This window comes from Nelumbo nucifera, chromosome 2 (assembly GCF_055504915.1).
Source record: "Nelumbo nucifera cultivar China Antique chromosome 2, China Antique-T2T, whole genome shotgun sequence".
In the NCBI taxonomy this organism is placed as follows: Eukaryota; Viridiplantae; Streptophyta; class Magnoliopsida; order Proteales; family Nelumbonaceae; genus Nelumbo; species Nelumbo nucifera.
Window position 1 is genome coordinate 24,874,554 of NC_142650.1, and position 23,360 is coordinate 24,897,913.

General features: G+C 35.7%; 1 protein-coding gene across 8 annotated transcripts; it reads left to right on the forward strand.

Annotated features, from left to right (window-relative positions):
* Positions 1 to 976: 976 nt before the first annotated feature.
* LOC104595305 (protein ANTI-SILENCING 1-like) lies at positions 977 to 22,835 on the forward strand. 8 transcript variants are annotated; one of them, XM_019197352.2, is made up of 14 exons: positions 1,031 to 1,112; positions 1,213 to 1,267; positions 8,442 to 8,846; positions 12,246 to 12,414; positions 12,558 to 12,737; positions 12,821 to 13,311; positions 18,513 to 18,539; positions 18,764 to 18,856; positions 20,127 to 20,205; positions 20,384 to 20,474; positions 21,980 to 22,088; positions 22,183 to 22,299; positions 22,400 to 22,478; positions 22,577 to 22,835. In XM_019197352.2, the coding sequence occupies exons 3-13, from the start codon at positions 8,490 to 8,492 to the stop codon at positions 22,445 to 22,447; spliced, it is 1,761 nt and encodes a 586-aa protein (XP_019052897.1). In that variant the 5' UTR covers positions 1,031 to 1,112; positions 1,213 to 1,267; positions 8,442 to 8,489; the 3' UTR covers positions 22,448 to 22,478; positions 22,577 to 22,835. The 8 variants fall into 8 exon arrangements, with proteins under 8 accessions (XP_019052898.1, XP_019052897.1, XP_010254288.1 ...); XM_010255986.3 differs by having other exon boundaries at positions 22,408 to 22,478; XM_019197351.2 differs by having other exon boundaries at positions 22,400 to 22,835.
* Positions 22,836 to 23,360: the final 525 nt, after the last annotated feature.

Consider the following 23,360-nt stretch of genomic DNA (forward strand, 5'->3'; position numbering starts at 1 on the left):
TGCCTAACCCAAACAGAACACAGATTACTTCAAAACATTATGGTTTCATCAATGGCAAAAGCAGATTATTGGTGTTTTACCCAAGAAGTAGTTCTTCATCACTTTGGTAAAAGCAACACTTTGCTCAATCTGCGTCATCTGTCCGATCTTTTCCTCTAAAGTCATCATGCTCAAAGATCCTTGACCCGAACATTTAGTGGCTATTGAGGGTCTTTATATTTGGTGTGCTCTGCTTCTGCTATGGCTACCCAGGAGCACAACAACAGAAACCCATTAAGGGAGTTCAAGAATCTTCCCATCTTCTGGACCTTGTCTGCCTTTGGGCTGAAACCATGCAATAAGGAGAATCAGAATGCATACAAAAAGCCATAAAAATCCTAAGATGAAGTAAATGAAAGAAAATTCTAAATAAAACCAAAGGAATTGCAAGACCCATGAGTAGATAACTAAAACAGCAAAAAGTAAGTAAAAATGCGTATTGTATATTTTATAGCTGGAAAGTAAGAAAAATTCTATCAATTTAACACAAAAAGCCCCAATTCACGTGTTCACTAGCTCAAAAAGAAGTTCAAAACACTGGGGAAAATGTAAAGTTAGATCTCTTTCAATCAAGAAAACTGTTGGAAGTTGTAGATCTGGGAGGGGGCAGAAGAAAATAGGGAGAACGAATAGGGGAAGGGGTGTCGATGCTATCTTCGAATTGCAACAGTTCCGGGGAGTTTTGCATAATAAGAGTATTTTAAGAATTTTAAAATAATTACCACTCTAAACTGATAGAAAATTAATGGCAAGAGAGATTTTAAACAATTATAAAAAAAATTTAAAGGTAGTTTAACAAAATATGTAAACAATAAGATTTCAGTTTGCCAATTTCGTGAAGAGTAGGGATAGTTTAAGTGATTTACCCTTATTTCTTTCATTTGAATATTCTTTACGAGAGAGAGAGCTGACGTTTCACCTCCTCCTACACGTACAACCAAACTCTCACTCGAACTCCCACCACCTTTCAGTTCAGGCATTTGCTCCGCAACGCACTGAACTCCTCCGGTGCTACTTTGAGATAAACCGTCAAGTTTCAAGTTACTTCCAACCTATTTCGCGCGTCTTTGCGTGTGAGTTACTGAGTTCGTCCTTTCTTTTTTTCTTTTCCTTATGTAGTTCACAAGTTTTTGTATTACTTTTATATAGAGTAAGCTTTCGTGGGTTTTACAGTTCTGGGCTGTTCTGTATTGAACTTCAAATGGGTTTGTGTTTGATCTCGTTTCAGGTATCTTTCCTTCTCTTAGTAGTTTCATACATTTTTCCCCTATTCTATACTTTCTGTACGTATTCCTCGCTGTTGGGAGGATAACCATCCGTGGTTCTCTCATTTTTTTCCTAAAAACACTGTAAGTGGGTTTGGTTGTTCTACTGTAATGTTTTCTCTGATTGTTCCCTCTTTGAACCTGGAAGATGGGTAATCTTGGAATCTTATTAACATAGTTTTGGTAAACTTGAACTCTCCATCCAACTAGTTTAAGGGTTCGTCCTCTTTATCTTTTTCGCTTAATATTCTGTTTCACGGCTTTTTTTCACAGTTTTCTAAACTCGATGTTTTAAGTTCCATAAATGTATTTCAAAGAGATTCACTGTAGAGGTGAATGGAAACATGAATTCATGAAAGGAGCTATCAGTTTCGAGTGTCAATTTCTTCATGAGATTGTTGCTTGATATGATGAATGGAGAATTAATCAATAGTGTTTTGAAGTTTAACATGTACCTTTAACCACCTGACCAGGAAGGGGAGTTAATCAATTTGAAACCATTTACTTTTTTCTAAGAAGTCACAAGTTTTCATTTGAGCGAGTTGATTGGTTGAACCGGATGGTTGGAGTCTTTTGGTTCATTAATCTATGACCTAGTGGCCAAAGTGGTCTTATGTCCAGTCTGATAAAGTTGCCTTTACTTGTAAGCAAGGACCATATTCATCAACTTTTTTAGTTTTAGTTTTATTTTTATTTTTATTTTTAAATCTGCTTATTGTAGAAACTACAAAATCTGGGACGGAAATATAGATCACAAGTAAGTGGTACTGTTCTAGTACTGTTGGTAGGATTAAGTCGTTGAATATTTAGACAGGTGATCATAACATTTATATATATATATATATATATATATATATATATATATTTGAGCAAACATAACCAAGAAAGATTCAAGGAATAGATTGGGGATCCAACTTACAAGAAGAAGGAGATGTGTTCTGAACAAAGCATTGACAACCAAAAATGTGAACATGAATAGGGAACAAAGTAGGATGAGAAGAGTAATTGATGTGGTGCCTCAAAGTTAGCCATGGAATCCATGATGTAGAGACCTTCAACCATGTGTCCTTTACGAATCATTTTCTTTGATGTCAAAAATCCTGGAAAACATGAGTCAAGAAGAAAAATTACTGAACACTTGAACAGTTAAGTCTTTGTAATGCAACTAATGGAGAGAAGGTTAATAGCCATATTAGGGATCTGGAGGACATTAGGAAGAGACAAACCCATGGGCAAAGAGACAAATCACTGGCCAGCAATACTAGAATTCTACAAAAGGAACCAGCATCAAGTTTAACTTTATCTCTGTAGGAAATTAAAATATGAAGAAAAAATATTAGACTTACCAGTCATATGATTAATTTCTCCCTTTTAGGAGGATTCATAAATGCCCTCCTACTCTCCTTTGACTGGACCGAGGCATAAACCTCTTGTAAATTAAGCAATTCTTTACCACCCAAAATCTGAACCTGAATAGGTTCATAAATTGATTTCAGACCTGCTAAGAAAGCAAATACTCGCTGCCAAGACACCTGAAGTATCTTATTGATCCTTCCAATTTATGGTTTGGTAATGGTCTATCTCTTTCGATAAAGACATAAGAGTGGAATAACAGGCTTCAAGACTTTTATCACCTTGTCCACTTGTAGATTATTCCGTTTGGAGTTGATAGACTAATGCAAAGTGCCTCTATTCAGCATATGTAGTTGTAGCCTTGGCTGTTTTAACCCACATGAAGTTCTTTCTAAGGGCAGGTTGTATAGTGGAAACCAGCCATGTCATTATCTTGTAATTCTTTTGTTCCCACTTATCATGTATAGGTAGTATAGCTCCTTCTCTACTAGGTTCCTTGATCTTTCCCATGAGATGCGAATTTTTCTCTTCCTCCAATAAACATCTTCACTTCCTTGAACCACTCCAAGTACTTGAGGCCATCAAGAGAGACAATGGACATAAGAAGGTTCATAGTATCCATACCACTACCAGGTAGGAACAGACTCCCAGAGGATACTGAGGCAATTGAGCCTTTTGAAGTCATGATTTTCAGTCGCCAACAACCAGTTGAATACACTATTGGGTACTCTAAACAACATCTACAGAAACACTGCTGTTAACGGTTAACCTATGCTGGATTCCTAGGGAACTAGCTCACTACCTGAATGAGGCTCAAAACGTTTTGAACTCAATGGATGTTAACGATTAACCTATGCTGGAATCCTAGGGAACTAAATGTATTACCAGATGGCTTAGCTAAACTAGGTGCTTTCTTGGACTATTTGTATAGTGACAATTTCCTGCCAGTGTAGCCTGTAGGTTTGTCTGGCCATTTTTTCATTTTTCTGATGTACATCTTCTCATGTACTCCCCCTTTTTTCTTGAATGAAAGTTATCTTTTCTCAAAAAAAAAAAAAAAAGGGTCCCACAACTAACAACCTGTTTAGGACTCCAAAACTTTTTCTGATTGCTAAGATCAACACTGATCTAAGACATACATCAACGAGGAATCATATCAAGCACCTGCAGTGCTGCTGCCTTGACTGTAAAACCTTTTCCTTCCAATAGTCACTAACCTATCAAACAACATCGTAGGACTGTTCTGCATTGAAAGAAGTAGTCAACACCCTTGCCAATGACTTTCTACTGCCTAACAGCAGTCCCACAGGTCAAACCAATCATTACAATGATCACCAGTTCACCACGAGCAGAAAAGACCCTTGCAGTTTAAAGGAGAGCTACCCAGAAGCTAAACCCTGGTTTTACAACCAAGGGAAGATAAAAGAAAAAATAAAAGAGGCTTGATCAGATCTGAGATCAAGTTCTTTGATTGCTTTCAGTGATATGATAATAGAATATGTCAAGTGAAGAAAAGAATCCAAGTATTCTCCATGATAGATGTGGCTCTGATACCATGCTATCTATCAAGAGAAGCCCTAGAAAGGGTGCAGCCCAGAGAGAAGAGAGAGTGAGAGAATCAGATTCATGGGGTGTGTCGGTGCCCCATAACCCCTTTTATATAAAAATAAGATAATGTTAGAATTACTATACTGCCTCTGTGTCTACAAATATTAGAAAATACTATGTCCCACAACAGTTGTAATTCACAGATTATGTACACATAGTTGTCAAGGTGTATGGGTATTTCTAGGTGACAATAGAACTTAGTTGCCTAAGCAATGGAATTTGACAAAGAAAAACATAAATTCTAGGCCAATCATTAGTTTTATATACAAAGTTACAAACCAACGATCTTATAAATTTAGAAAAAGCATACTGATAAAAAATAAATTTAGAAAAGGCAATGCTATTTATCAAGTAATATTAAATTTCATATGAAAACATGGTAAATCACCATATTGCAAATGACTAACATTACTATCATGTATCATCATCATCATCATCATCATCATCATCATTATCATCATCAGCCAAGCCTTAATCCCTATTCCCTACTATATGAGGTTGACTACATGAATCCTATTTTGCCATTCTGTTCTGTTTAGGGATTGAGGGAAAAACAATATAACTATATTAATTTTTCATAGAACAATGTATGACAAAAAAACATTAGCAAACAAAGAAGGCTAGAATTTATCACTAACAAAATATTTAAATTTAACAAATAGAGAAAGAGTAATGAAAGAAAAGACAATCTAAGGAGCTCTTTGATAATGGTTGAAGTGGCTAAATGGCATGGCTTATTGCTGTCTTTCAGTAGATTAGATAGTTAATATAAGAATCAAGCAATCAGCCCAACATTTTGTTTAGCCATTAAGGAGCAAACAACCTACTTAATGATTTATCTCTATCCGGATCTAGTCCCAACACAGGGTCCCGACAGCCATTGCAGTCGTGCATTGGGAACACCTCCTTTGTCCTTCATGGCAAGATGTTTCCAATGTACAGCTGCAATGTCTATTGGGACCGTGTTGGGACCAGACCCGAACTCAATTTATCCACCAAAAGAGAAAGCAATAAGCATTCTCCTCAGCCAATTCAACTATTATCAACCAAACCCTAGGTGACTGAGTCCTTTGTTCTATTAAATAAGAGAGTAATTGAACAAAAGTAGACGGTTCCTTTTTTTGTTATCTTCTTTTTTTCTCTCCTTCCTCTGAAACACTTAGATCCTTGTATGTTTCATCTCTTAAACTTTAAAAGATATGATGCACCAGCACGCGTACTAAACAAGATACAACCAGAACAATAATAATACTAGCGGAGGGGCCCTGCTTTGCATGGGCCTGGAATGGAACCGTCGACCTGTTGATTCGTTGATTCGGTCCCTGGTCAAAAACTATTGAATCGGTCAATGACCCATTGACTTAAGCGGTCGAATCGTCAACCCGTTGACCTGTTCAATGGTTTTTGGCCTTTTTTTTAATTTTTTTTAATTGGGAACCATCCAGGCAACTGGTTTTGTTTTATCCTAATCTCAGTCCATGGCCAAAAATCATTGAATCGGTCAACAACCCATTGACCTAGGTGGTTGAACCATTGACCCATTCAATGGTTTTGGTCTTTTTTTTTTAATTTTTGTTGTCAGAACGAGCCATCCATTCGAACCGAATAGTCGAACCGTAGACCCGAAAAACGATGGCCAGAACGGTTCCGTTTTCAAGTCGTATGAGTCACACGATCGATTGACATGGTATTGCTTAATGGATGTCACACGCCCAATTTTTTGCTTGTACTATTTTTTGTCAGAACGGGTCATCCGTTTTTTTAATTTTTTAATTGGGAACTGTCTAGGCAACCAGTTCCGTTTTACCCCAATCCTAGTCCCTGGCCAAAAACCGTTGAATCGGTCAACGACCCATTGACCCGAGTGGTCGAACCATCAACCCGTTGACCCGTTCAATGGCTTTTGGCCATTTTTTAAATTTTGTTGTCAGAACGGCCCATCCATTCGAAACGTATGGTCGAACCGTCAACCTGAAAACCGGTGGCCAGAACGATTCCATTTTCGGGTCATATGAGTCACACGTTCGAATGACATAACACGCATGGTACTGCTTAATGGACCTCACACACTCAATTTTTTGCTTGTAATTTTTGTTGTCAGAATGGGTTGTCCGTTCGAATCGGACGATTGAACCGTCGACCTGAAAACTAGTGGCCAGAATGGTTCCATAATTTTTTGCTTGTAATTTTTTGTTTCCAAAACAGCTTGTCCGTTTGAACCGAACAGTCAAACCATTGACAAAAAAACCGGTGGCCACAATGGTTTCGTTTTCAGGTCGTATGACACACGCTCAAATGACATAACACGTATGATACTACTTAATGGACCTCACAAACTCAACTTTTCCCTATAATTTTTGTTGTCAGAACAGACTGTCTATTCGAACTGGATGATCAAACCGTCGACCCGAAAACCGGTGGCCATAATGGTTCCGTAATTTTTTTGCTTGTAATTTTTGTTGTCAGAACGGGCCATCTGTTCGAACTGGACAGTCGAACCATCGGTTGTCAAAACGTTATTAGCAACAATTATCAATAATAGTAAGTAATTATAGTATTTAATTAAATAATCGTTAATGATAGTTTTAATAATATTATTTAGTTATTTTTAATATAACAATAAATATTCATTAAATTACTAATTACCAAAATTAAATTAAATTAACAGTATTTATCAATAATAGTCAATAATTATAATATTTTATTAAATAATCAGTAACAATACTTTTAAAAACATTTTTAATTATTTTTAATCTAACAATAATTACTAAATTTATTAATAACAATATTTATAATTTTAATTTAAAGTAAAATTAAAATAAATATCTATTTATTAACAATATTTATAATAACAATAATTATTAATTATAATCACTAATTATATATTTATTAAATTACTGTAATAATAAGTAATTTAATAGTATTTATAATTTTAAAGTAAATATCTAGTTATTAACATAACAGTAATTATTAATTATAATCACTAATTATATATTTATTAAATTACTATAATAATTAGTAATTATTAAATTACAGTAATTAATTACTGTAATAATCAGTAGATTCTATTAATTAAATTATAGTAATTAATTATTATAATAATCAGTAGATCTATTAATTACAGGGTTGCTCTATGTGAGAGCAGCCCTATTATATATATATATATATATATATATATGATTATATCAAGGTACCCACATTGTTGCATGGCGACCATATAATATAATTCATGGTGCTCTGTCTAGATGCCCCCCAAATGCCTTATCACCTAGGCGTCACTTTGATAGCTATGTATGTAATCCTGGTTTTGGTAGGGGTAGGTTCCTTTTAATTTTCAGTTTTGTTTATTATAATAAGATTCCCTTCTTTATTGTTCTTTTTTTTTTTCCTTCCTAGGCTCAGCAAGATTGTGTTTTAAGTTTTGGCCTCTTTGTTGGAAAAATGCTTTATGAGTGCTAATTAATCACCACATCCCCATAATGAACAAGCTTGGAATAGCCTAATTTTTTAGATAATAAATTATAGTGAGGAAACATTTGAAGATCTACTCATTTGCAATAAACTGAGAATGACTGGACAAGATTCGTGTAGCTTGATTCCATATGACTGGGTATAACTCTGCCAATGGCGAAGAGGACTTGTTTAAATATTTAGGCTACCAATAGTGCAATAATTACTTAGACTTTCCCCTTGGGTGCAACTACAGGTCTGTGATGAGCTGATTGTGGAGTGCTCCAGTAGTGTTCTAGCATATTAGTTGAACAAATGGGGTTTTTTCATTGACTTTCCCCTTAGCAGCATTCTAATCCTACTATTCCAACCTTGTACTTGGCTAGTTATCTGCTCTATGCTTGGCCTAATGAGCCTCAAATGTCTTGATAATGTTTGTAAATGAGCTTTAGGTTGAAATTCAAATCAGTGGCATCCTTTAAAGAAAACTGCTCTGTTTCCATTTGATGGTATATCAGCCACCATAAGTATTCTTTTATCTTTATCCTTTCTCTGAATAAAATGTTTCCATTACTTCCTGCTAGTTATACCCTAGCTTTGTTCTATATGATGTAGCATTTGATAATTAGTTTGCTCATTACAGTTACTGTTATAATGGTTTATTTTGAAGTTCTCATTATGATCTCACATCATTTTTTCCTCAAAACATTCTTTTTTTAATTTTAGGTTCTCAAAAACAACATTGTTGAGCCCTAAATACTTGTAGTTGGAAAGATGCAAGCCATGTCTCATTTTGAAGGAGTCAATAAAGACTGCAAACTTGAGTGGGGAAAAAAGAAAGGAGTTGGTGGGACAAACAATGATGTCCAATTTTATGAGTCATTTACCTATGGCAATGTGGAATATATATTATATGATTGCGTATATTTGTATACCAAAGGTGAGCCTGAGCCTTACATAGGCAAGCTTGTGAAAATATGGGAAAAGGCAGATGGTAAGAAGAAAATAAAAGTTGTCTGGTTTTTTCGACCTATTGAGATACGTAATTGGTTGGGAGATACTGTACCATGTTGGAATGAGCTTTTTCTAGCTTCTGGTCAAGGAGTAGGCTTGTCCAATGTCAATCCTTTGGTAAATTGAATTCATTCTTTATCTAGTCAATAGTCTGCCTCTTTATTTTCCTCCTTTAACTGGTGACTATCTTGATCCCTATTCATTGTATTCAATATTGGGATATTGTATTGCTTCTTGCATGTCTATTATGCTTTTTATGTATTTTTACTTTTTACGGAATATAGTTGTGGTTGTTATGTTTGAGAAGATGGGAGTGGCAGGAGAATGGAACAACACATACATCACGGCCAAGGTTTGAGGTTTTGGCTTTATTAGCAAAATTTTCTTAGCATCCGTTTGGGAGTGCTTATTGGATCTAAGTGCTTATAGGGTAAGTGCTTATCCTAATAAGTGCTAAAGAGCAAAGATTAAAGTATTGGTATCGGGTATCGTATCGGACCATTCAGATATAAATACGCTTTGGAAACGTGTGGATACGAACGAAAAATATGGAGACGCTTGGATACACTAAGAAATGCATACAAGTTCCACAAGTATATTAATAACATTATATTTAAGGTGAAAATGGCCATAATTAATGTATAAGTACATGGGAAATGTATATTCTAATGGTATATGTGAAGAAACATTTTCCAATTAATATAGTGGTATACATAGAAATCATACAATTTTATTGATAATGTATTAATCAAGAGTGCTAGAACATATTATATTTCTTTTTGCAAATTAATCCATGGATAAATTATTATTATATTATTTTCTATTGAGGTTTAAGGCACAAAACATATGTACCTATTATATGTGAATTATTATATCAATTATTTCCTATTTTACTATTTTAATTTTTAACATTAACAAAAAATCAAGTAAAATTAGTTCTCAAATGTTTGGTGAACAATATGTTTATAATTTTAACTTAAAATTTCTAAGATACATATCATATGCAAATTCATAATTTTTAATTACTAAAATAATTATTCCATTAATAATATTTTTATTTATATAAATTTTATGAAATAAAAAACCATTTTTTGATATGAAAGTAGATTAGCAGATTTGACAAATTCAATTTATATATATATATTTATTTATTATATTCTCAAGTATTTTGTAAATAATAAACATGTTGCTAATAAAAGCATAAGAGAGTCACGTTTGAATAGTGGTGAAACTATTTCCCATATCTTTATTTCCTGTTCCTTTGTGCATTGTGTTTGGGAGCAGCTTTGTTTTCTTTTTGGGTGCAGATGGAGCCCTCCTCAGGATACGGCGGGCCTTTTTGATCCTCATTTCTTGAGACAACCAACAAAAAGAGGAAGATTACTTTGGAAAGCAATGAAAGCAGCAATGGTTAGGATCATTTGGGAAGAAAGAAATGGGAGAATTTTCAATGACAAGAGTAGGACCCAAGCAGAAATCCTCAAGTTAGTTAAGCTGAAGGCTGCACATTGGGTGAAAACTTTGGATGATTTCAAAGTCTTTTCAGTGATTGATATCTTGAGAACTTGGAAAGAGGTGGCACTATTGACTATAGACAAGGCAAGAACAGTGATGGAATAGAAGCCCCCGGCCCCCAATTTTATAAAACTCAACTTTGATGAACGCTTCATTGGTAATAGGGGATTGGCAAGGGTAGGGGTGTCTTCAGAGATAAAGAAGGCAAAGTGGTGGCTTCGTATTCAGGTCCCTTGGAGCATAGCAACACATTGCCAACTGAACTGGTTAGTCTACTGTAGGGGTTAAGGCTTGCGAAACAACTGGGCTTCCATAACCTAGAGGTGGAAGGGGATTCCCAAGTAGTCATCTCATGGACCAGAAATAGCTCCCAGATTCCTTGGGTATTCAGGCATAAATTCAGGGAGGTTGTAAGCCTAACAAGGGAACTAAATGCTTCCTTTAAGTGGGTAAGAAGAACAAAAAATGGAATAGCAGATTCTCTGGCCAAACAAGGGGGCTGTGAGAAGGCAAATGTTTTGGGCAAATCTGTAATCCTTGTTGATTTCAGGTGGAAATCACACCCCAGACCTTGTAATTCCTAATCTTTCATTAATAAAATTCCTTTTCTGCTGATAAAAAAATAATAATAAACATGTTGCTATTTGGTGCAAATTAAGATATTAATTAATGATTAAAAAAATTTAAGATACATATCATGTTCAATTTTGTAAGTTTTAAGTATTAAAATAATTATTCTATTATCAATATTTTTATTTGTATAAATTTCTTGACATTAAAAACCACTTTTGATACAAATGCGGATTTGAGAAATTAGTTATTCCATTAGTTTACAAAATAATAATTTTTAATATTAATACTTTTATTTGTTTGGATTACATTTAGATGTTAAAATTGATAAAAGTTATTTTATTTCATTAATTATCATAAGATGAAGGTTGGCCTAGTGGCTTAAAGTCATGTTTTAGGTTTGTGCGTTGGGAAATTTGGGTTCGAATCATGACAGACACATTTTCTAAACAAGGCGGAAATGGAAATTCAGTCAGTATTGTATTGTATCGGTGCATATTGGCCGATACAATATGATATGAGCTGATATGAGTGTGTGTTGCCCGGTACACATGATTCAGGGGATACGGGTTTAGTTGTAGTGTTTCCTATATCCCCTTTGTTCAATACCGATACGATACACCCCATATTGGGCATACCGTGTCGATACTTAATCCTTGCTTATGAGTGTTTGGTGAAAATGCACTTCTTTTAAATGGGGGTAGTATAGCTATTTTGAAACTTATGTGGTGGACCAAGATGGGCCAGAAATGCAATAAATGCTTTTTTCAAAAAGTGCTTAAAAAGCCAAAATTTGGATCTTATTCAAAACAGGCTTATTTCTTGAACAAGTGCTTATTTGGGTTTCTTTCCCAAATGCATATAAGTGCTTATTGGTGTGGTCCTGGCCTAAATTAAGTGCTTAAACATAAAGCAATCCCTAATGGGGGCGTAGTGATTTGGAAGACTCATGGGGGAGGGGGTGTTTGGGGAAGGATTGGGAAAAACATGGAATTTTAGATGAAAGTGATGAAACTTCAGGAACTGTTGTGGAAGCATGATTGCACTCCTAAGATGCAAAAAACAACTACAATGGAAAAGCCGTGTGCAACAAAAAACAATTGATATTCTCTTGTTTCTGCCCTCTTGTACAGATTCTCTTTGTACAGAAGGTTTGATGTAAATGCTTCTGTTTTGTTTATGCATTAATACATTCTATACTTTACATTGTCTCAAAAAATTATACCATCCAAAGTATGTTTATAATCAAGAGAATGTGATACAAGCATAAACATAATGGTGAACCAAATACACTTCTCAAACTTTATCCATTTATTTGCCTTTCCAAATATGACTATATTGTGAGAGTAATATAATGTACTTTTACATGTTTCATGTATTAGTATTTCTTGAGATGATTCTCTTTATTCTAATGTTCCATGCATTTGCCAGGAAGTGCTTGTTGGCAAATGCAATGTTATCTGCACATCCAAGGATAGGAGAAACCCGCAACCATTGAGCAGAGATGTTAAAATGGCTGACTACATCTTCTACCGTACATTTGATGTTGGAAGTTGTATGATTTCAGATAACTTTGAGGATGCAATAGATGGCATTGATGGTACTAACATCTTACAATATTTATCTTACCAGTTTCTTGATATGTATAATATATAATTTATGATTATTCCTGTTCTGCAGTCTGATTTCTATGGAAAAGCTTAATTTGTGCCATATTTTTGAATAATCTCCAATGCATTGTAGTTAGATACTTTTTTAACAAGAAAAAAATTCAAAAGTTCATCCCTGCTCCCAAGGTGGACAAATGTTGCAAATATAAGACCCAGGAAAAGAGTTCACCCTCCAGGTTGGACTCATCAAAAGCAGTAGATGGTGCAGCCAAAGATGGAAAGGATGATCATCAAACAAATGCTATAATGAAAGGTTGTTTTTAATGAATAGCTTTGCATTTTTAATTTTTTTTTTTTATGTTATCCATTATGGAGGCAAGCTTGCTTTTGACACAGGAGAGGAATTGAAGGAAACAACTAGAGGGAAGAGGCAGGTGCTTTTTCTAGAGGAGAACTTACCAATGCTGACAACTAGTTTTGACAAGGATCAAGCTAAGGTTGGTAATATTTCCTTCCGTCAAGATGGAGCAGATAAAGGGAAATCTGTCAAGGTTTTAGTGCATTCGGATGCACCAGAAAGTAGACTTTCAAAGAAACAGAGATTTCTTAATCAATTCACTAAACCTGGGGATGTGGAACATAATGCCTCTTTTCCATCAGAACTTGGCAAGGAATCGAGAACCAGTGTCTCACAGAAGCTAAAAGTTGCTAACATGGAGAATGCTGAAAGGTCTTCAGAACCTTTTAGAAAACCTTTATATAAAGCAAAGGGTGAAAAGGTGATTGTTGATGATAGAGCAACTAAGCTTTCTGGCAAATCAGCTCCTAGACTTGAAGGAAAGGCGAGAAACACTGACAACCAAGTAGTTGGGGCTTCCAAAAAACCAGTTATTGTTCTCTCTCTCCCTCCCTCCCTCCTCTGCATATGTAGAGCTGATGTAACCCCTTGTTAAATAAGAAAAACATCTTATTATTTAAGAATATCTTTTGAATTATGTAAAAGGAAATTAGTGGAATCACAAGGTTGACATAAGAGAGGTGATATCGTGAACAGACGTTTATTTCAAATGGTTTAAGTTATTTTTCAACATGCAAACAAAGTATTTATCCCCCACTTGAGTTTTTATTATGTAGAGAATTTAGTTGTCATATGATCCTTTTATTGACAATGAAAGGTTATTCAGTCTACCCTCTCTTTATCAGTTACATCAGGTATGATTTCATTTCTGCTAGTTAAATGAAGTTTTGAGAAGTTTGCTGATGTAGTAATATGCCTTTATGCAATGTTTTTCCTAGACTTTACAAATATTACCATGTACAAAAACATGTCAATCACTAAACGCACTAATTCGTTGAATCTAGGGCCCCTAAAGATGCCTTTCTTGTCCTAGGTAGTTTGGACTCTAGGTTTTGGTCTTTGAACCTTTTTCTCCCTTCTTTCTTTAAAGTGTTAAATGAACCAACCACCCTTCATTTCTTAGTGAATTTAGCTCATTGTGATGGTCCCACTCCAATGATGAGATCATTCTGTTGGAAAGTTGCATTAAAGATTATAAATGCTGGTGAGATGATCCAAAAGAGGTGGAAAACCAGGCTTCTCTCTTCTCAGTTGTGTGTCTCGTGCCTTAGTTGTGATGAGTGTGGCAGAATAAAGAGGAAGAGAAGAAGAAATACTTCTGTATTGATAATGTGTTGAAAAAACATGTTGAGCATACAACTTAAATAGGAAAAGATAGGAGAGACAAACTCCTAGGATCTCTCTCAATTAGGGATTGATTAAATCTTTCCCTTAATCCTAGGATATGATTTTCCTAATTTTATTCAAATCTGTAATCAATCAAATCAAATCTTTCTAAATTTGTAGCAAATCATATCTTTCTTAATTTGCTGCAAATCATATCTTGCCGACACTCTCCCTCAAGTTGGTGCAAAGATATCTATCATGCCCAACTTGCTAACTTGAAGTTCAAATGGCTGTCTCAACAAGCCCTTAGTCAAAACATTTGCAACTTGCTGCGTGGTTGGTACAAACGGAGTGCAAATTATTCCTTCTTCAAGCTTCTCCTTTATAAAGTGTCTGTCAATCTCAACATGTTTAGTCATGTCATGTAGAACCGGATTATGAGCAATGCTGATAGCTGCCTTGTTATCACAATATAGTTTCATAGGAAAACTCACTGGTATCTTAAGATCTGCTAGCATCCTCTTTAGCCAAAGAACCTCGCACACTCCTTGAGCCATTGATTTGAATTCAGCCTCAGCACTACTTCTAGCAACTACACTTTGCTTCTTGCTTCTCCAAGTAACTAAATTGCCCCAAAGAAATGTGCAGTACCCCGAAGTAGACCTTCTATCAGTGATTGAGCCTGCCCAATCCGCATCTGTATACACTTTAACCCCTCTCTTCTCATTTTTCTTGAAGAAGAGTCCTTTTCCTGGTGTGCCTTTTAGATACTTAAGAATTCGATACACAACTTCAAGATGTTCTTCGTATGGGGAGTGCATAAATTGATTCACCATGCTCACAGCGAAGGCAATGTCAGGACGTGTATGTGACAAGTAAATCAATCTTCCTACCAGCCTTTGGTATCTACCTGTATCTATTGGAACCCCATCTTTAACTTCTCCGAGCTTAGCCTTAACTTCTATCGGAGTGTCTGAAGGTTTACATTCGCTCATTCCAGTTTCTTTCAAGAGGTCTAGAATATATTTTCGTTGCGAAACCACAATGCCCTTCTTTGATCTAGCCACTTCCATTCCAAGAAAGTACCTTAGCTGGCCTAAGTCTTTAATCTCGAATTCCTTGACTAAGCTCTGCTTTAGTCTGCTCATCTCTTCAATATCATCTCCAGTCAAGATTATGTCATCAACATAGACAATCAGAATCGATACCTTGTCTTTGGTGGATCTTTATGTGAAAAGAGTATGATTAGATTGTCCTTGACTATATCCTTGACTTTTAACGAACCTTGTGAATCTTTCAAACCAGGCTCTGTGAGACTATTTAAGTCCATATAGAGACTTTTTTAGCTTGCATACCTTAGTTCCAAACTTCTCAGTGAAACCAGGTGGAGGCTCTATATATACTTCTTCTTCCAAGTCTCCATTCAAGAAGGCATTCTTCACATCCATCTGATTCAGTGGCCAGTCAAGATTAGCTGCAACAGATAAGAGTACTCGAACTGTATTTAGTTTCGCCACTGGAGAAAAGGTCTCAGAGTAGTCCACTCCATATGTCTGAGTAAAGCCTTTAGCTACTAGGCGAGCCTTGTATCTCTCCAAGGATCCATCTGAGTTGTACTTCAGAGTGAACACCCATTTACAACCAACAACTGTCTTTCCATCCTGCAAATCCACTTTCTCCCAAGTAGCATTCTTTTCCAAAGCTCTCATCTCCTCAAAAACAGCTTCTTTCCACTCAGGAACATTTAGAGCCTCCTAGATACTGTTAGGAATGGATACACTAGACACTTGTGAAATAAAGGCACAATATGAAGGTGAAATATTTTTGTAAGATACAAAATTTGACAGAGGATGTTTTGTACAAGACCTAACACCTTTCCTAAGAGCAATGGGAAGATCAAGCTGACTGGAAGAATTAGAATTACCTGGAGGAATATTTTCAGGTATTTTTGGAGAATTATCATGAATTTCATGATCCACCCTCAGATCAGATTCTTGTTGATGCTGTGGAATAGTGCCTCTCCTTTCATTACTTTTTAATGAAAGAATTAGGGAAGGGAGTAAGGTCCGAACAATTATTCTCCCAAAACCCTATTGCCGCCAACTTCTTCATCTTCTCTCTTTGCTGCTGATATCTAATCCTTTTCACAACTTTTTAAATCAGTCCTCTCATTCTTTTGGATCGTTTTTCTTCTGGCTCGTAACCCTTCTTACTCTGGAGAAGACTTTTGATAGTATAGGTATGTCACTGCTACCTAAAATCTGGGCACACACTGGTTCAAATTCATACCTCAATCCGGAAAAAAAACGTGCCCCATCCAACTGATCTCTCTGTTGTTTTTGCACTTTGAGATCAATCGAAAGAGGCTGATACAAATCCAACTCATTTTGCAAACTCTTCAAGCAAGCATAGTACTCTTCCACACTCCTATCACCTTGCTGTAGTTGGAAATACTCCTGATACAATTGATAGATTCTAGTTACATTGTCTTGTCTAGAATACAACTACCTAGCATGTTCCCAAATTTCTTTTGCAGTATCAAAGAACATCAGGTTCACACTGATAAGAGGTTACTATTCCAAAGACATGTCATAATCTGTGCATTCTCCTGGATCGAATCATCATACCCTGCAGCTCTTGGGTTCTGGTTTGTTTTCTTTAATATATTTTAACTTTCCTCTCACCGTCAAATGTACCTCCACCGACTTCACCCATGGTACATAGTTGGTACCATTAAGTTTAACCGACATCATTTGTACAGCCATGAAATCAGGTTGTACCATCTCACTTGTTTTGTATTCACTGCCAGAGATAGCCATCAATTACTTCTGCAACACTCTCCCAAGACGAACACCTTCCCGACTCAACAACAGCATTCAACCGACTTAACTATTGGTTTTGAAACTTCACAGCATAGCCGCAACCCCTAAACCTGGTACATCAGAATAAAAATTTCTTCTATGTGTCAACCAACCTCCCGATTCCTAGAAAATAACCCACCAAAACATCAACCACAAACAACAATCAGCTGAATTTCACATTCACAGTCCCTCTTCGAACTGCCGAGTAGAGGGAGTCTAAACCACCATCAAACAGTCGACTAACGATGCAGCTTGAGGCATAGAAGCCTCTTAACCTTCTGGGCGATCAATCCTTTCAGGTTTTTCCCCTTCCTCTCTTCTCATATTGGTATAAAATCTCAGCCGAACCAGTTACAGGCGTCCTTCACTGATGCAGTCAGGAAACTCGATCAACCAGGCTCTGATACCATGTTATCAGGCCTGTATTTAATTAAATAAATAAAAAAAGGAAGCTTCTGAGCCTAGAAGGGGAAGAGATGGAGAAGAAGAAGAGAAGAAGAGAAGAAGTCGAACAGAATGGGGCTTCACAGTCTCAAATCGAAAAAGAGAACTGCCACCCAGTGTGTTTAATTCATAATAACAAGTAAAATTACAATACTACCCCTGTATACAAATGCTTGAGAATAGAGACAAAAAAACACTGATTTAAAGAAGAGAAAAGACTAAAATAACCCTAGAACAAAGCTGTATTTTAACAATCATGTAACTGGCAAAAAAAAAATCCTGTGGGACTTGATATGTATCACCCAGCTGTTGGCTCCTGATAGTCCTTGGATCAAGTTAAATGTGGATGGTTCCTTTTTTCAGAGCGATAGGAGTGCAGATTATGGAGTGGTTGCTTGAGATGCTTAGCTTGTCTTTTGGTAGGTGCAATGTGAATTCAGTCATTCAAGCAGAATGGAAAGTGACTGTGAAATCCTAATTAAACTTATTGGCAGCGATGGACAGAACTTATTTTTTGATAGATTGCAATGGGCAGAACTGCCCAATAGATTTGATCTTCTTGCTTCAGTATATTCTTAAGCTTGCTAATGCTCAAAGTTGTAGTCTTTTCCTTGGGACCTACCAACTTACCTGCTCCTACTTCTCGGAAAATGAATGCGGGTTTGTTTCTTCTCCACAGGACCTACCGACTTACCTGCCCCTACTTCCCAGAAAACAAATGAGGCCTAAGGATTACATTAAGATTAGATGGTAGAAAAATGAGAAGTTACATTCCAGACAAATATGGCTAACTGCAATGGTTAACAATTAATTGGATTGCCCAAGTTATCCATTGAAATATGAAAGTCATATCCTACTCCATTTGGAGTTTTCTATATCAGTACTATATTTCCCTCAATATTATTAGTCCCAAGTCCTGAACATCTTGGTAGTGGCTTGTTATTTTAAGTGTTATTTTTGTCAGTTGATATATGTCTGTAGTTCAACTAGGATATGTAGTTTAGTGAACTTTTAGATTTATAAATTACATTTTGTGTTAAATTTCTTTATGATTGTGGTAATTGTTTGTTTTTCTAATTTTCTCTTTTCATGTTCACAGGATAGAAGCAAATGGTTTAAGCAACTTGTAAGTAGTGATTCCTTAATACTTATGGTCATTTCTCGCTTTACTTTTTAGTATTTAGGTTTGGTTTTCCTCCTCAGAAATATATGTGGTTTTTCTCTGAACATGTGTGCACAATTGTCTGTTCTTATATGATCGTTGAAAGAAAGCAAAATGTTTTATCTGGCATCAAAACATTGAAAAAATTGCTTTTTATTCTTTGCTTCTATATGTGTGTTATTTTTCAGTCTTGGGAAGAAGCAACTGTTAGAGCTCATAACCAAGGAACCCTCATCCTTCTTGAAAATTTGGATCCATCCTATACATCAAAAGAAGTAGAGGTATTTATGATACATGTCCAATTCAACATCTTTAGAGGTTACAGATATTTGCTTGGGTATTTTTCTGAAATTTTGATAGTTCATCTTTCGTTTTTGCTTCTATTCTTAAATAACAGGTAAATTGATAAGTTGTTGAAGTTTTTGTTAAGAACAAGTTCATGTTCTCACAAAAGCTTTTCAAATGCATAATGAACACAGACTCTGGAACTTTTCTAGAATATACAGCTTAAGAAAATTCTTTCTCTATAACCATAAGAGCCATTACCCATTCTCAGACTTGAACCCATGTTCCCACACTTGTCAGCCTAGGATATTACTATCGCACTAAGCAATGGATCCTTTTCTCTACAGTTATAGCATGCTGTAAAATTCTGAAGTTTGTATTTACTAAAAAAATTTTAATTATTGTTTTGTTACTGATAAAAATCAATTATTATTTTATATTTTATTGTTGAAAGCCTGCTAATTAGTTTCCAATATTTGTGGAATTCTAATAGGCTTATCTTTGTAATTTGGTACTGCTTTGCTAGTTATAGGACTGTCAGTGGATTAGTTCATTATCTTACTAATGTTGGTGAAAGGAATACATACACGGTAACAGTTATTTCTAGTGTGCTTAGATTAGACCTATTGGTTTGTCTAGACTTCTGGTAGATGCTTCCAGGTTTAGAATTCAGCTTAGCTATTTAATATATTTGAGGTTTAGTGGTCTTCACAAAGCATTGGGGTGACAAGTGTAAAAATGCAGATTCAAATCTGAGAGCAGCCACTTTGTGCAAAACAGCCAAAGGTCAGGACCGTATCCAGTCCACCCTTCTCTAGACCCTGGGTAGGATGAACCAACATTTGCTTATGACCTAGGTCTTTTCAAAGACATGTCACTAGGGATAATTTTATACTTGCTCAGGTGCCCTTGAAAAAGGGCAGCCCAGTGCATGAGGCTTCTGCCAATGCGAGGTATGGGGAGGGACAGATGTATGCAGCCTTACCCTGATACACAGAGAGGCTGTTTCCTATATTTGAACCCTGGTCACTCAGGTTACTATGGAGTAACCTAACCCTTAAAGTTGATTTTAAAGGAATTGGGTAAGTTGTGAAAGTCCTCTCCTCCCTCTATCATGCCTCTATCTTTTACATCCATGTTGGCTGGAAATGACTTAGCTACTTGAATAGGATATAGCAGTTTTCTGGGATCTATGTAGCATGTCTATCTCTAGAGGCCTACTTTTGTAGTTTTCACTTTTGTCTTCTTTATCCTTTTTTTTTTCAGGATATAATTCAGCAGGCCTTTGGCGAAAGTTGCACTGCAAAGGTGATACAGCGTGGTACATTTTCTAGCCCACATAATGGTAATCTAATCAAGACTTCACTGCATGCAATAATTTATTATGTGATTCTTCTTGTTTATTGAGTGATTTAGTTCCTTAATTTATAATAAGTGGTTTGGTTCCTTGGTTCTCTATTGGCATTCAAACATTCAAGCATGATGATGATCCTTTTGTGTCTTAATAATAATAATAATAATAGGTCAGGCATTGGCTATATTCAAAAAAAGAGATATGGCAGATATGGTAGTTGCCAAATTAAATAGAGGCTGCTTCATGCTCCCAAATGGAAGGTGCCTTTCTTAGCTTACTCTGTTGATTAATTTTGGAAATTTCTCTTCTAGTAATTATTTTGTCTTTTTCCTAATTTCATTCTGTTATATTTTGTAATCCATGTTTCATCATCTCACAATAATATTTGCTATTTCATTTAATTCAGAATCCATTTGGGAGGACTTCAGCTTTGATTGAGTTGTGTTGGTGTAAAATTTAAGGAAATTCTTATGCAAAACAATTCAGTCAATCAAATGATTGAGTTCTTTTTTATTGGGGGGCGGGGGGTAAGGTCCATTCAGGGCATCACATGGATGGTTCCCCTTAATTATATCCCTGCAAAGGGGCAGAGAAAACCTTTTGATTCTGACATGGAGACAAATGAAAAAATGCAGAATTCTTAAGAAGAGAGTACGTTTACATTTCTTTACATATCTTGACTTAACAGGAATGCGAAATAAAAAATATAATTGAGAAATTTTACAGCATCACATTCTCTCTCTCTCTCTCTCTCTCTCTCTCTCTCTTTTGTACGAACATTTCCTTTTTCTCCAATCTTCATATCTGCATTTCAAGGGTGCATAATCAGTTGTTGTAGAACAAGGTTGTAGACAGCTTAATCTCTACCCTGCTTTGGTAGAGGAACCTTGATCAACCAAGTAGAAGCACTCAGTTGTAGATGATTTCTTTTCTTCTACTTCCTTTCTCACAAGTAAAAGTTAGAAATTGAGTAAAAAGAGAGAAGACTTTACTTTGCCTACCTGCGAGTGTGCTCTCTTTTTGCCCCCCCCCCCCCTCTCTCTTCTATGGACTTTATTAAGAGTCTCTAAGAGTATGCATGCCTAAGAAAAAGGCCTGGAAAAGGAAGAAAAAGGATTTCTACAATTTGGGTAGGAACCCCAAGAAGCTATTGCTTGACTGATCCAGCTATAGAGCCTGTCATTCTATATGGTGTGGTTCTATCAGCCCTAAAAACCTCTCATTTACAAGAATAAAAAATCTACTAATCTTGGGTTCTCAATTGGTAGTTCCATAATTTCCGTCTTATTTGAGTTGATTTTGCTTGGTTTTAAACAATGTTCGGAGAACTGGACCAGGCATAGAACCAGAAAAAGGGAGAGGTTCATGAGTCAGAGGTTCAACCATGGTCAGGTTAGGAAGGGTCTTGAGACTTAATTGCAAAAATTGCAGATTTGTCCTAAAACAATGAAAGCTTTGAAATGAGGAAAATAGACTTAGGACAGGAATTTTCAATATAATTTTGTAGATAATTTTAATTGATAGTTGCAGAGGGTGAGAGCCTTCTCTATTACATCTTTTGTATTTCTCTATAAAATCATCTTTTCATCTATGCTTGCTTTTTGGAGCTCCAAATAAAATCCAAATAAAATTCTAATTCAGACCAACCTTCTTAAAAGGATTTTGACCTATGAACTCCAAGTACCAAACCTCTATGTTTACATTCATTGCTTTATGGATGCTTAATCCTTAAACACTGCATTATTTGGTTTTGCTTTGCTTGCAGGCCATTGATTGGAAGTAAAGGAACTTTAAGGAAGCCTAGTAAAACAGCCAAATTTGTGGGCCATCTAGTCATTGAAAAACTCAAATACCAAAAGCAGCCAGAGGAGGTGGTGGTTGCCTGGCCTCTTATTACTTGCTTTTCTGGATATAATGTTGTTAATTTGTTATATTTGTCCTTAATATTGTTTTTTACCCTCATCTCAGAGAAATGCAGTTTCCACATCACACTTTTCCCAGCCTAACACTATAGAATATGATATGGCTGTAGAATGGTGCTTGTTGATGGGTCAAGCAGACTTGTGGTGGAAGGCCTTGTATCAGGTGCAATTAGAAGCTAACTGAACTCCAGGCCTCCCTTTTCTTTCTTGCATGTGACATCATTTTTCTTTTTTGTCAACTGGAGTTTGTAACGCATTTATAGCTTTATAGAAACATGAAGAGGAATTGGAAAGCATCAAGAGCCAGCTAAAGACTCGATGACTATGAAATATAAGCTTCTGGTAAGCCCTCGCATGCCCAGACCGACTTGTTTGAGACTTGAGAGCTCAAGTTTTTGTTTGTCTTGAGAGGTCAAGTTTTGTGCCTTCATTTTCTTCAGATTCACATTTTTTTGCCGGCATGTTTTGGATGAGAGAAGAATGATGAGATACGGGTCCCTATTCTTTTGCTTTTACATTTGGAGGAAAGAGAGGGATAAATTGTGCATTTTGTATAGGTATCATGTTCTGCTGACATAGAGGATTCCAACAAAAAAAAAAATTGTACACTACAAACTCAAATAGATGCAGATTTGTCTCATTTGTTAACCACTCATCATTTTGTCTGTTATTTCAAGCTCATTCCTCAGAAAAATTGTGGTCTGCTAACTGCTGCTATAGTATCATTGATGGTTTCCAATTGTTTGTCTTATTATCGTATTTGACTACGATACCGGAAAGACAGGATACCCGAAAAGTTTGTAACAAATCAATTGGTTTCATAAAAGCGGTAATCAATGAGGAGGTATTTATAAAAAATTCACATGGGGATTTTGATGATCGGTCAATTGGTATCATATCTTTCCGGCACCATAGATTTTCTTTTGTTTTGTTCATTTATTAAATGCCCCTATAAATTTTATGGATTTACTAAAATTTACTCTATAGTTTGCATTTTACTAAAGCACTCCCCATAGTTAGCAATCGATTACTTTCAATAGATGATAGTGAAAATGACAGTTTTGACCCTAATGCTTATTTGAATAAATTTAATCAATAGAAAATAAAATTTAAAATATTATTTTTGTCCCTAAATACAAACAATCACTTTATTTGGCTCTATTTGGTTAATTTTATTTAATGTTAGGAGTATTTTTTGAACAACCAATCATGAGATGATAAAAC